Genomic DNA, 13,943 nt, shown 5'->3' on the forward strand with positions numbered 1-13,943 from the left:
GGGGAGTGGCTTCTTCCTGTTAGGTCTGGAGGCAGGGCTCGCTTCCCGCCTCTTACCTCCACGGGCGAGAGGGCACGCCCTCCTCTGATTCGTTTCATATCTTGGAAGAATTTTGGCTCAGCTGCACCTGTTTATTTATTTATCTGTATAACCTACCTTTTTCACTGAGGTGCAAAGTGGATTACACAGTGTAATCCATGCAAATCAACAGCTGGGACATTCAGTGCATCATACAGTAGGATATGCATGGCAGAAATTTGAAAAGAAGGATACAATTCAAATACAGGAGTACAGCTATAAAATATTGCTGGAACAAAACGTAACAATTTGACATGTCCTATTAAACAAAACAGAAACTACCCAATAAGATCATATCTGTATCCACAGAGAGTACCCAGTAGTATAATCTACAGTCCCTGTCCGTTTACCAGTCATCTATCTGCCCCATTTCCTTACAACACAGCCCTGTTGCCTGAGTGAAAAAGCCCCCCCCCCCCCCCGGGAATAATTCAGTTTTGCATAATTTGTGGAAAGCCAGGAATGTGAGACCTTTCCTGACCTCTTCAGACAGGCCATTCCATAAGGTGTTAATTAGCATAAATAAAAACGTCAAATGATGTACAACTGCACTGCCAGGAGCAATGAAAAACAGCACTGCCTTCATGACCAGCAGTTTGGCTAAACTGACCTTGCCTAACTCTTAAAAGAGAACGAAGGGAGGCACTTGCAGAGACAGACCAAGGAAGTCGTGGTCTCAGCAGACCAACAGCTTTGGGCGGCAAAAAGCACTCCTTCAGGTATCCTGATGTTTTAAAGGTCAGTGCCAGCGCTTTGATTTGTGCCCCAAACTGGGAGCCAACGGAACATTTTGAGCTCTGGAAAAACGGGCTGACTACTGTGAGCTTCGCCTCGTTGGGCCTCCTCCCCCTCATACTGGCCTCCGTCAGTGCCTCCAACATGTCTACATTTGACAGAGTGAAATGAAGGAGGAGCTTTTAGAATCCGAGAAGTGAAGGAATGTTGAAATTCCTTGGCAGCAGTGGTGTATCTGTATTCAAAATTTGCCATGTCTAGCTGGCCCTGCATATTTTGGCTCCTCTTTTCATGTCTGCCGGCTGAGCAGAACCAACAAGGGTGTGGGAAAAGGAGGAAGAGGCACGTGCAGATATTTGAAAGGGCACCATACCTAGCAGAGGGAAGCAAGTGACGAATGCTTTTTCGGCCGAGGTCATGTAGCTTCTGCTACAATAAAGTTGGTTAGTCTTAAAGGTGCTACTGGACGCTTTACTATTTTGGAGAATTGTGCCTCTCTTGTTTTCATTGTGGCTCCCTTTTCTGTCCCGATTCTCTCCTAAAGCTTAACCAGGCTGAATTTGAGGACCAAGATGACGAGACCAGAGTGCAGTATGAGGGCTTCCGGCCTGGAATGTATGTCCGGATCGAAATTGAAAATGCCCCCTGTGAACTGGTGCTGAATTTTGATCCCCACTATCCAGTTGTCTTAGGTGGCCTGGGAAACACTGAGGGAAATGTGGGGTACGTGCAGGTAGGCAGCCTCGACTTCGTGGGGTCTTCCCTGTGGCGCTAGGCTCTCTCGCGTGCTGATGTACACAACGTGTTTCGTATGGGCAGATTTATTTTTTCTTCTGTATTTCTAGTTCAATGTTGAAGTGCTGAAAAGAATGGGGAAAAAGCTCACAACTTGAAATCTCATTCAGCTGTGTCTTGTATAAATATAGTATTTTAGTCTACTGCCACATAGAAATCTACCCCCCCCTTCTTTTAACATATGTTTTGGCAGTCAGCTTGCCTGGTTCCTTTTCCGTTCATCCATAGACCAGATTTACTTCCTTACATTGTGTCCTAGAGCATTTTACACCTTGCTGTCATTGTCTGATGCAAACTCTGGATTTGATCCAGAGGTGCCTTTTTGCATGCATAAAGGTAACTTCTGCTCACAGAAAGGCTTGGTTCTACACAGGGCTTTTTTCCAGGGGGAGTGAGGGGGAACGGAGTTCCGGAACCTCTTGAAAATGGTCACATGGCTGGTGGCCCCGCCCCCTGATCTCCAGACAGAAAGGAGTTTAGATTGCAATCTCAACTCCCCTCTGTCTAGAGATCAGGGGGCGGGGCCACCAGTCATGTGATCATTTTCTCCGAGGGCAACCCACTGAGTTCCACCGCCTCTTTTCCCAGAAAAAAAGCCCTGGTTCTACATCTTGCAGTAAAAAGTTGGATGAGAGAAATGAAATGAAATCCGAAGACGTTGTACGGTCCTTGCACTTACTTCCAGTGCTGGAGGAGGCAGGCAAAAGCCCGCTGCTCATGTGGTTCAGGGGCTGCTCTCTTTCATGGTCACTGCCCTCGTCTCGAGAGCTCCAAAGACCTCACTGGGCCAGCACAACTTTGGCACCTCCCTTGCTTGTGGCTCTTCTCCTTCCAGGCACCATTCTCTGGGCTGACCCTTTTGGAGACCCTGCCCTGTGTTTCATGTACCTCATTAGTGTCTGTGCCTGTTGTGTTCAATTGTTTTGCTTAGGAGCTCAGAATCATACAACATTCATATATCCGTGCTACTGATCATCTATACGGTAAAAGTGATATTAAGCCAGGATGAGGAGTGCAGAAATAATTGTAGACGTTCGTTCTGAAGCTGGCTTTTGATAAAACTCTGCCTTGCTTTTGGCTTAGATGCGCCTGAAGAAGCATCGCTGGTATAAGAAGATCCTGAAGACTCGCGACCCTTTAATTCTCTCGCTGGGCTGGAGAAGGTTTCAGACTATCCCCATGTATTACATTGAAGACCATAACGGTCGCCACAGGCTGCTCAAGTATACGCCACAGCATATGCATTGCGGAGCATCTTTCTGGGGTAAGGGGAAACCTCCTCTAAACCCCTCCACTTTCTAGTTTGAAGGGAAGGACCGAGAGCCTCTGGAAAACCTAGTGTATCAAAACAAATATTGGTAACTTGCTTGAGACCTCACGTAACAGTGTTGAATTGTGTGAGGTGCAGAGAGGTCATGCTTCTGACTGTTTGTAGAAGGCTGGGAAGGCCTTGAAAACTGCCTTTTCCTCAGGCCCGAGGCTTCTGTGCCTAAACATTGATTGACAGATGTGCCTGCATAATAATTTTGCTTTCTCCAGAACCTCGTAGCCACAGTGCATCAGAAGTGCTGCGAGCTGGGTGTGGAACCAGTTCACGTCGAAGATTAATCAGTGCTTAGGCTAAGGGGATTACAAGTCAGTGTGCTGAGGCAGAGCTACCGCCAACAGTAATCCCCCCAAAGACCCAGGGGCATTGTGGCTGAGGGAGGTGGGGGGGAGAGGAGAGCTTGCCCTCTGGGTGATGCCATTTAACCAAGCGTTCTGAATAATCACTTGGTGGGCAACAAAGTCTTTACTGGTATATTGAAGGCTCAAGTTTCATTCTGGAATAGGTTGATAGTTTACCAGAGCAAGGAAAAGCTGGTACAGTTTTAGTAACCATCCAGCTCAAAGTAGGCAGACTGTGGCAAATATTTGGGAGGCAGGGCCAGACACACTCGAGGCAAATGAATAGCCCCATTCTATGTAAAAACATATTCACATATTCTATGTGGCCGGGGGGAAGAATCTTCCTCGACTTCTCTGCTAGACATGCAAACGAGACAAGTCTATCCATTACCTTGAGATAATCTTGGTACAGTAAAAGCTTTGCTACCCAGCACTCATAGGAAAAGGGGACCACTGGTTCATCAAATGCACCAGATACTCAAGCTTACTGTCCTGCCCCACTACCTCACACAGTGTCCAAACACAAGGGAGTCCCCATTGTCTGTGGTGACAGCCCCAACACCTGTCCAGGGCCCTCCTCACCCCCGAGCCTTGGATCCCTCCTGCACTGCAGGTAGGCATGTCAGCCAGCTACCCAGGTGTCCTCTGCCAGGGCTGGCTCCTGAAAGCTTGAGGCAGATCGAGAGGAGAGGAGGCACCTGAGGATGACATTGGTTGTCAGAAGGCCAGCCATGGCTGGAGGCATCAAGCTGTGCAGCTGGCGAGGCGGGATTGGGGCACGTGTGCCCTCCTCTCCCAGCGCAGGTGTGACGGCGGATAGAGGAGGAGCTTGCCCTCTGGGCAAGGCTGGTTAACCAAGCAGTCTGGATAATCTGTTGCTGGTAGCAAAGCTTTTACTGTATATGGAAGGCTCTGGTTTCGTTCTGTAATAGGCTTATTGTTTACCAGAGGAAGGAAAAGCTGGTAAAATTTTAGTAAACCTCCAGCCAAAAGCTTTCTGTTAGCTGCCTGATTCTGGGCATCTGTACACTTGTTTGCTTTGGGTCACCAGAACGCTCTTTGTTGATGTTAAAATTACTTACTATCCAGGCATATAGCAAATTTAAACCAAGTTACCTTATTCTAAAAAGGAGTTACTCCATGTCATTTTAAACATTGAAGTCCTCTTGAGATTTTATGCCTCCCATCACTTTTTGCAAGGAAGAGATGTGTTATTAGTTTCCGTAATGGAATACTTTGGCCAATCTTGTCTTTCAGGTCCCATCACTCCACAAGGGACAGGATGTTTGGCTGTCCAGTCAGTCAGTGGTGCAACAGTAAGTATTTTAGCACCAACAGTTTCACATGAGCATAAGGGAATGGTGGGTTTCCTTTGTGAAGCAGGCATCAGATACACGGATACTTTTAAAGCAGTAGTCTGCTGTTTAAGCAAGAGCGCAATTGACCCCCCCGCCCCTGTGCCTGTACTTGTTGGGGAAATGTCCCCTGGCCCTTTAGCAAGGGCCCTGCATGGTGCCAAATGAAACCGTTCTCTCCCAGGGGAAGGAGAGGAAGTGCTTCTCGCATTGTGCTGTTGAGCTTTGCAGTGAGCAGAAGCCCTTCCGCTAGCTTGACAGACTGCCCTTTCTTTCTCCCAGTTAGTAGAAGGAGGATTTCTCAGGTTACCTCACTGATCTTTCAACCAGGCAGTAGAAACTGAGGAGACTCTTGGCTTCTGTGCACTCCAAAGCCTAGTGCAATATGAGAAATCCTTCTTAAATGCTCCGACGTGCATAGAGGACTTAGAGCAGTGATATACACTCAGTGGCCTGGGAACACTTGTGGATCTTTGACATGCCACTTGTGGCTCTTCTTAGCACTGTTCCCCAATATGGCTCCTGAAATATGGGGCAGGTTAGTGGGCAAGGCTCTGGCCCAGTGACGCTTGTGGTTGACAGGTGCTTCCCACCTTTGACCAGCCATTGTCAGATGAGCAGATAAACTGTGAGCCTCCTTGAGGTTAATGTGGCACTTTTAGTTGATGGTAATTTCAGGTATGCCCGTGACCTGGATATCTCAGGTGAGCCTGATCTGGTCAGATCTCAGAAGCTAAGCAGGGTCTGCCTTGGTTAGAAGTTGGATGGGAGACCTCAAAAGAACATTAGGGTTTCAGAGAAGGCAATGGCAAACCACCTCTGTTAGTCTCTTGCTGTGAAAACCCCACCGCTGGTCACCATAAGTCAACTCTGACTTGAGGGTACTCTCCACCACCAGTTTCAGATATGGCTCCCTGTGAGTGTTGGAGTGAGTACTACTGACTTAGAGAATAGACAGGGTCAGTGGAAATGCCATACTATGATTTGGGCAGTAATTTTTGGATCTTTGAACACAATGGACTAAGTACTGAGATACACACTTTCAAGTCTGGCATTTTATAATTCTTTAATTCTGGATTTTCTGTGTCTGGACACGATATATATACATATATATATACAAGTTGCCATCATATTTCAGCCTGATTTCCGGATAGCTGCTACCGGAGTTGTGCTTGACTTAGATAAGTCAATAAGAATTGTGAAGAAATTAAAGCTGACCGGCTTCCCATTCAAAATTTACAAGAATACAGCGTTTATCAAGGTAGGTGTTTTAAATAATATTTGCAGACATATGAGATCTACATTTTTGCTAGTCTTTCTGAGCACAGATTAAATACTGGTAGGAAACTGTCCGATTTACTGATAGCAAATACTGATAGATGTTGGCCAAGGGCTTAGAAGGCAGGGGATGTCCTTATGGTTATCCAGACATTCAGGTGGGCAAGATTTGAGTATTCCGCGCCTTTTCCCCCAACATTCATTTGGAGGCTTCATTTTTGAGGTTTTTGAGTTCTGGGTTTCCTGGTTGAGGACTTCACAGAATAATTAAAAGCCAGCTTTTGCAACAGCTGGATGAAGAAATGTGGACCAGATAGAGTCCTTTCTAGACTTTTCGGTTTTGTAGAGTCCTAATGACACTAGAATAACAGAATTGCTTTTCAGCAGTCTTTTCCACCATAAGTGCCATGAATCTGGCCGACCTGAGTAAGGAGAACTGTGACAAGGGCCTTTTCTTTAAGGCGTACACAGTGACTGTCAAAGCTAGTTCATTGTCATGTCCTCTGTCACTCACATATACTGAGCCAGTGGGGACTTCTGGAATTTTGAAAACTGAAGTAGACACCACCCAAAAATGACTGCCCTGGGGCTAGCAGCAGTCACAAAATATTGGCAGGAGTCGAGCCAATTGTTGTTGGTCATTGCTGTCCAAAGAGGTAGGGCACTGTTTCCATGTGCCCAAAGGAGGGTTGGAACTGTGTTTCTCAAATGGCACATGCTTCATGGAAAGCCATGTTGGAACTGAAGGAGACTTTCAAATTCGGTGTCTGCTGTTCAAAGAAATATCCTACTGGTAGTGTTGCCAGGCCATGCGTGGCAACCAGTGGGAGGACTGGGGAGCAGGACATGGCGTGAGTGGCATCAGTGATGTAGCTGACATCACTATGTCACTTCTGGGTATAACCTGGTAGTGACAACGGGTAGCTGAAGGAATTGCTGGAAATTACTGTTTTTCCGTAGAGTTTCTAGTGTTTCCTAGAGCTACCCACTGTCACTTCCAGGTACCTGGAAGTGGTGTACCAGCACAGAGACTAACAGCATTTTTTTTCCTCATGGAGCAACAGTGGGCAACAGCAGTGATTGGTAGGAGGCCATAGCAGGAGTCCTGGCAGCCCAACCCACTAGGCCTCCTTGGGCAAGCATCATGTAGCAGTTTGCTTTAATTCAATGACTGTATGATGACTTAAAAAAAATGTGTCCAGAAAGAGGAGTAGATGGCAAACAGTAAACGGGCATCCTTTTCATGAACTGCTTTGTTTTTCTTTCATGGCGTGCAGGGGATGTTTAACTCTGTCCTGGAAGTGGTCAAGTTCGAAGGTGCAGCCATTCGTACTGTGAGTGGAATTCGAGGGCAGATCAAGAAGGCCCTGCGAGCACCCGAGGGGGCTTTCAGGGCCACGTTTGAAGACAAGCTACTGATGAGCGGTAAGCCTGAAGCCTTCCCATGCTGTGTTTAAACTTACTTGATAATAGGGTAATTTCAGGTGACTCTCCTGAGGTATCCGTGCTGGTCAATTTTCATACTCCCAGTCCTGTCAGTGGGACTTGTCTCACAGTCATTTCCATGACAGTAAATTGTTGACGTGGTAATTCAGTCAGAGCTGTTGGTCTGAAATGGCTCCAACCTTTTTGAGCCTGTGAGCACTTTTGCAGTTCTGACCCTAGGTACTGGGGGCACAACTACAAAATGGCTGCTGCGGGAAGCGGAGCCATACACACACCCAGCAGAAATCCCAAGTGCAGGGGAGATACTAAAAATACCCCGGGAAGGAGTAGTGAGAGAGAGAATAAAACCAACAGTGGTGGCAGCTGCTCCTGAAGCAACTTTGTTTCATCTGCATTGTCAATCAGATCTCCAGTGACCTACCAAAATCTGGGACTTTCTGAACACACTTGGCAGGTGCCAAGTTAAAGTGTTGGCAGGTGCTGTGCTGCCCGTGGGTTCCACGGTAGAGACTCCCGCTTTAAAGCTACCACATCAGGGATAAGACTTGTTTTCACTCTTGCACTTAGTAAGGAATTTGGAGTCTGAGTTCCAGTGCACATACTTATTCCGCCATTCCTGGTGGAAGACTTCTTCTATCCCTTTTTTTTGATCCTCTCTTCTCTCCAAGTAGCGCAGGGCAGTGTACATAATTCTCCCTCCTTCCTTTTGATCCTTCCCCCTGCGAGGTGGGAAGGGCTGAGGGGGAATGGCTGGCTCATGGTCCCCCAGCGAGCTTCATGGCTGAGGGAGGATCTGAACTCGGGTTTCGCCAACCCCGAGCCAGCGTTCTAAACTGTTACTGCACACTGGCCTTCAGTGATTTCAGTCCCTGGATGCTGAAGTTGTTCTCTAGTGGCAAAACTTCATCATAACTATACAGCTTTTAAAATCTGAGGTAAAAGTCAAATTCAGAGATAGGCAGAAACTAACTCTTTTTCTCAAGGATGCTATGAGAGAGTTTTACATCTTCTTGTGTCGGCTGTTGAAGTATTTGTGTAGGAAAACAGTAAATTGATTCACAGATGACGGTAAGGGCTGCCCTAGAACTTGTTTCTCCTTCTTAAAAAAAGTCTCTCATCTTTAGGCTGCGATGTCACACAATCTGTTCTACCACTTAAGGATTCATTCACTTTCTTCAGCCGTGTGCATAGGGATTAAAAGGTGTGAAACAAGCATCTGTGTACACAGTTCAGCGTTCCGATTTTTTTCCTGCTAGCAACTCTATTCAATTCACCTACTGAGAATTGCTGTGTTCAAAGCTTTAAAGTTCTCTTCTCGTTTTAGATATTGTCTTTATGCGGACTTGGTACCCTGTATCCATCCCAGCTTTCTATAATCCCGTAACTTCCTTGCTGAGGCCTGTGGGTGAAAAAGGTTCTTGGACTGGAATGAAGACAACAGGCCAGTTAAGGCACGAGAAGGGCATCAGGCTGAAACGAAACAAAGATTCCACATACAAGGTAGGTTCCTGTTGTCAGGATCTCCATATGACAAGCTGTGATATCAGTGGGAAGCGGGAGCTGGGAGACCCCAGTTCAGATTTCCATTCTACCATGAAACTCTCCAGTAACCTAGGACTGGTCACATGCTCTCAGCCAAGCCTGTTTCACAGAGCTGTTGTGGGGATACAACAGGAAAAGGAGACTCATGCACACCATCCTGAATTCCTTGGAGGAAGGACAAAATTAAAATATACTAAATACACACAGGCAGTACTATGTAATGGAGAATCCAAATCCATTCTCCTTTGGAATGTAGATTGTGTTAGCTTAGAGCTTGGTTTGCTCTCAGAGGATGCTGTTGATGGAACAAAGTCCACACGAGGTTTGTTGCTTTAGAAAAGACAGAGAAATACTTTGTGGTGAAGCAACTCCATACTGGTTAGGAAAAATAAGAGAAAGAGGTTCCAGCTGTCTGTTTAAGCTGAAGTGGGGAGAGATTGCAGAGAGCATGTCTTGCCATCATGGTGGTTAGGGGGGGAGGGAGGGAGGAAGGCACCCACCCACCCACCCCTAAGGTTAACATTCTGGGTAAATAAAGGGACAGCAGCAGAGCTGACTAAGAGCTGAAGTGACCTGTCTAGCCTTGGTAACTCTGCTGTCCCCTCCGAAGCGCCAATGTGCTTTGTACAAAGAAATATTGCACAGTCCTCCACTTCCAACAGACTGCTTAGAAGAGCTTGGAAAATGTTTTGCCACAGATTTGGAAAAAAGCCTGAGGGTGACTTCACTCTCCCTTAAAACAATTTTGAGACATTGCTGTGTGTCCTTGTGTTTCCTCCTCTCCATTTGCCCTGATGCTCAGCGGAGCTTTTCACAAAAGACTTGCTCTCCCCTTCCTCTCCTTCCCCATGCTGCCTGGGTCACTGGAAAAGGGGCACCCTGTGGTTCTTGCCCACAGCGACCTCAGCTTTCCCAGAAACAAGAGGCAATGCTGTGGCATGGCTTCTTTTGATGTGGCCTGGGGCTTTTAGCATTTTTTTTCTCTTGATGCACAAAGGAGGCCTGAAGATGTTTTTGAAAAGTGGACCCTAAATCAAGGGATTCTCATTCAGTATCTTCCAAAAGTTGTGCAAGGGGTGAAGAGAAACTATGTAGAAAAGCATAAGAACTGTTTCCATTCAATTTTTCACATTGCTGTTTCTAGGAAATAGTGCGAGAGAAGAAGCATTTCAATAAACTGCATATCCCCAAAGCCCTTCAAAAGGCCCTGCCGTTCAAGAACAAACCTAAGAATCAGGAGAAAAGAGCCAAGGTCACAAAGGACAAGTGGAGACCCACCATCATCAGGGAGCCTCATGAAAAGAAGGCAAGTCTCCCCCACCCCCTCCCCCACCCACCCCCCGGTGTTTTGCCTTTCTTAGGAGAAAAGAACCTGTTCAGAATCATAATTTAGATGTTTTCTTTAGCTAACAGTTGATTTGCTACTCGCAGAATTTCTGCAATGGATAGTCTAGGATTGCATGCCATTTTTTCTTTATTTATAGTACAAATTATGGTTGTTAAAGTGGTGTAATTTAAATCAATTCAAGATTTACTGTTGAGTTCAGTGTTGTGCAGATCATATCCTAAAATGCTACCTTTCAGTTCCTTTGGTGTGTTTCACTCTCAGTGTTTAGGTATGTTTAGGTGGTCACTTTAGGTGACGTAACTATAAGCCAGCAGCCTGCAAAGATACACAAAATCAATGAAAGCAGCAGCCTATAAAACCATCTCTGGATGGAGGACCTAAAACCAAATACCGAGTGTGTAAAATCAAACCCTGCCAATCATTCAGATATAATATCTGAATTAATCACAGTAATTCTTGTAAGGGGGAAATAATAGTTGATTAGATGTGTTGATCATATCCATGTGGTCCGTATAAATCAGAGAATTGGTGCAAAGGGAAAGCCTCCTTGTTTATGCTGGAGCCAGGATCTTGTCCCAGCCTAGCAGCTCGTATGGCTTCCCCTTCAGTCTCTGGACAACACCACACACAAGAGGGAATGTTGCACAGAGAAGGTGGAGCAGAAAACAGCACTGCCTCCTACGAGCCATTGTGAACTATGGATGCCAGGCCTGCCGGACACTTCTTGCAGGGGAGGTCTTCAGTGGACAAAGCCAGCCAGAGCCAACCAGCATAAGAGTGGAGGCACGTTTCTGCCTCGGTGATGCACAGGGCTGTTTGCTACTACTCACACCCCAGTGTGTAGGATCCAAGTTTCCTTTTTTTACTGTTGTTATTCAGCCCTTTAAATTGTGCCCACCGTAGCCAGCTTGTTACCTTACTCAGCTGTGTGCATGTATTATACCAAGTGCTGTTCTTTGTCTCATTAAGATTGCAGCTCTTCTCTCGGCTTTGGGTACGGTGCACAGCTACAAGCTGAAACAAGCCAAAATGAAACATCGCCAGCAGCTCAAAGAACACCTTAAAGGGAAGCAGAAAGAAGAGGAAGCAAAACTCAAGAGGCAGAAAGAAGCAAAGAAGAAACTCTTCCGTATCCTCGGACAGAAGGAGAAGAAGAGGCAGAAGTCGAGCCTGAAGGGATCTGCAGAAAAAGAGAAGTGAGTTTCTAGCAGCTCTCTGCAGGAAGCAAGAAAGCGCCCTACTCTAGAATGCCTGAAGCAGCGGAAAGAAACCCCAGAATGGTGTCTTGGACTCCAGTGAATTTGCCCGGAAGGCAAGCAAGGCGAGGGCCAAATGTCACCTGAGAATGCAGAGAACAGTTTGCTTGAGGAACTCAAGCGAGGACATTTTGCACAGTGGAGGATCAAAATATCTATTAAAGTTTTTTAATACTGAGTGTTGAATGGGATTCTCTGATGATTTTCATATGAAAATAATCTTTGAGAAGGATTTTTTTGCTGTCCTGTATAAGAAACAAGCTTCATTTTGTAAATATGCGTCTAATGTGGACATTTGAGTAACAAGGTCCATAGAAGATCTGGCAAGTGGCCCGTGCACTGAGCCCGCCTGGCGGGGAGGGCGGACTAAAAATCTAATATAATAAATAATAAATAAATACGCGTGTCCCTAGTGCTGCTTCTTTTTTTATAATAGAACAACCTATGTGGCTTAGAAAGCCTGCAGTTTCTGAAAGCATGAAAACAGCCCAGTTTGCTAAGCAGTTTATTCATTACATTGCTAAATTGAACTGCTTAGTAAACTGGGTGACGGCGTTATCCGTTTGCGCTTGCTTGGTCTCTGCTGGCAGCTGAATACCCCAGTTTTTTATATCCTTGTATGAGATACCTGTGCTCTATTGCCAAGTATGGCAGAAGCGAATTATTGACAATGAGGCAGCAGTTGACCATTGTGGGGAAATCCTACTTGGATCTTGCTTGAAGACCGAAGTATATATCCTAAGGAAGATGGGGCTGCTGTGAAAACTAGCCACCCCATGGTGAGTTCCTTCCTTGCCGCAATGCGGAGTCGTCCTAACTCCATATTGAGTTAATGTTACGGCTTTCCCTGCAAGTGACTCTGGCAGCCAGGGGAGCCCCGGTGGGTTTTTACCATGTTTCCTTTTTCCTGCCAGTCCATTCTGACCCCTGCAAAGCTGATTTCTGTGATTGCAGGATCTATATTGACAAACAGCCTCCTGTTGTCAGGGCCAAAATGCTCCCCCCCCCCCCGCTTTCTGGTCATAGAGCTATGCTTGCAGAGGAGAGAGGTCGTTTTGTCTCCTGTCCCTCTTTGTAGACTCTGCTTCTGTGTGGCTGTTTGTCCATGCATGTCCTGTGACCCAGGAATCACCTTTCAGAGGGTCAGAAAGAACTGCTGGGTGAGATACAATGAAAATCCACACTCCTGCTAACAGAGTGTTGTATTCAGCCTGGTGATTTGGAGGGAGGAGTAGCAAAATGTATAAAAAGTAAGGCCGTGAAAGATGAAGCAGTCAGACCCTCGGTCACTCGAGGCCACGACTTCTTGCCCTCTCCAGGGTCTCTGGCCTTCATATCTTTCATATCACCAGCGTTCAGAATTTTGCAACTGGAGATGATGTGGATTGGGAGCTTTTGAATGCCAGGGATCAGCTTTACCACTGATCCCTGGGAGCTTTAACATTGAGGATACATCGTAGGGGGGAAAGGTTTGATGAGTTCTTATAAAGTATAGATCTGCCTTGACCATATAGTTACTTCTTGGAAAAATCACACCTAACGTGTGATGTGTGAGTGCTAAGAAATGACAGTGAACCCTAAATGGGTGAGTTCCCTTGTTCCTTATCTTTCTAATATAAAGCACAAAGTCATTAGGTGCTGATGACCTCTGAGCTTCGTGCCTGGGAAGGCTGGCTGATAACAGGCTGCCGAAGAAAATGGCAGGAGAAGCACGGGCTGTCTTCTTGTTCTTCATCGGATTAAGCTTTGTACAAAACAACCATGCAGGTAAGAGCATGTATGGATGGCATTTACTGAAAGAGGCCATTGTTTCCCATAAGGGGGTTTATGTTGTTGCTACTTGCTTTTATGTATTTTAATCCTCTCCCATTAACTCCAGGCACCTTTTTCTGTCCCTGAACTGGACTGCAAAAGACTTCAAAAGGGTGTTCGTTTTAACTTGACACCATCTTAATTGATAAGATTTTTAAGTAGATCTGTATGATGGGGTGGATATGTATGATCTGTATGATGGGGTGGATACCCCCTGCCTGTTAAAACCTGGGCCTTTGCTTTCAATCAGATACATTAGCTATAGCTTAAGAAAGATGATGGAAGCCTCTCGGCCAGTAAAAAAAAAGTCACCAATTAAGCAAGGAAGTTGAGGGCTGGTTTCATAAACCATTATTTAATTGCTTTAGACAAAAGCCATGGGAGACAGGGTGTTTAGTGATGGTGGGGAATTGGCTGAGACTAAGGAAACATGCTGGCTGGATCCAACCCATTATTTCTATGCCTCCCCCCTCCTCCCAAAATAAAAGCCTTTCTTTAGGCAGCTATTCGGGCCTGACTGAAACTAGTGTAACCTGCCCTGATCCCGCTTGCAGGATGGCGGGCTAGAAGTTTGATGAATGAATGAATGACTTATAAAACGCTCCTTACAGCCGTGATACTTACTCTGAG

At 46.0% G+C, this 13,943-nt stretch overlaps 2 protein-coding genes across 4 annotated transcripts in view; both read left to right on the forward strand.

Annotated features, from left to right (window-relative positions):
* BMS1 (BMS1 ribosome biogenesis factor) overlaps positions 1-11,891 on the forward strand; it is a 47,588-nt gene extending 35,697 nt beyond the window's left edge. For all 3 annotated transcript variants that reach the window (XM_054983573.1, XM_054983571.1, XM_054983572.1), the window contains exons 16-23: positions 1,358-1,546; positions 2,692-2,872; positions 4,534-4,592; positions 5,770-5,892; positions 7,187-7,334; positions 8,680-8,855; positions 10,042-10,203; positions 11,215-11,891. In XM_054983573.1, coding sequence (XP_054839548.1) covers positions 1,358-1,546; positions 2,692-2,872; positions 4,534-4,592; positions 5,770-5,892; positions 7,187-7,334; positions 8,680-8,855; positions 10,042-10,203; positions 11,215-11,445 — 1,269 coding nt within the window. In that variant the 3' untranslated portion in view covers positions 11,446-11,891. The remainder of the gene's footprint in view (positions 1-1,357; positions 1,547-2,691; positions 2,873-4,533; positions 4,593-5,769; positions 5,893-7,186; positions 7,335-8,679; positions 8,856-10,041; positions 10,204-11,214) is intronic.
* Positions 11,892-13,201: 1,310 nt separating this feature from the next.
* Positions 13,202-13,943, forward strand: part of LOC129332906 (heparan-alpha-glucosaminide N-acetyltransferase-like) — a 365,907-nt gene continuing 365,165 nt past the window's right edge. Inside the window, exon 1 of the mRNA XM_054984210.1 lies at positions 13,202-13,268. The gene's annotated coding sequence lies outside the window, so the exon portion shown is untranslated. The remainder of the gene's footprint in view (positions 13,269-13,943) is intronic.

This window comes from Eublepharis macularius, chromosome 6, assembly GCF_028583425.1.
Source record: "Eublepharis macularius isolate TG4126 chromosome 6, MPM_Emac_v1.0, whole genome shotgun sequence".
In the NCBI taxonomy this organism is placed as follows: Eukaryota; Metazoa; Chordata; class Lepidosauria; order Squamata; family Eublepharidae; genus Eublepharis; species Eublepharis macularius.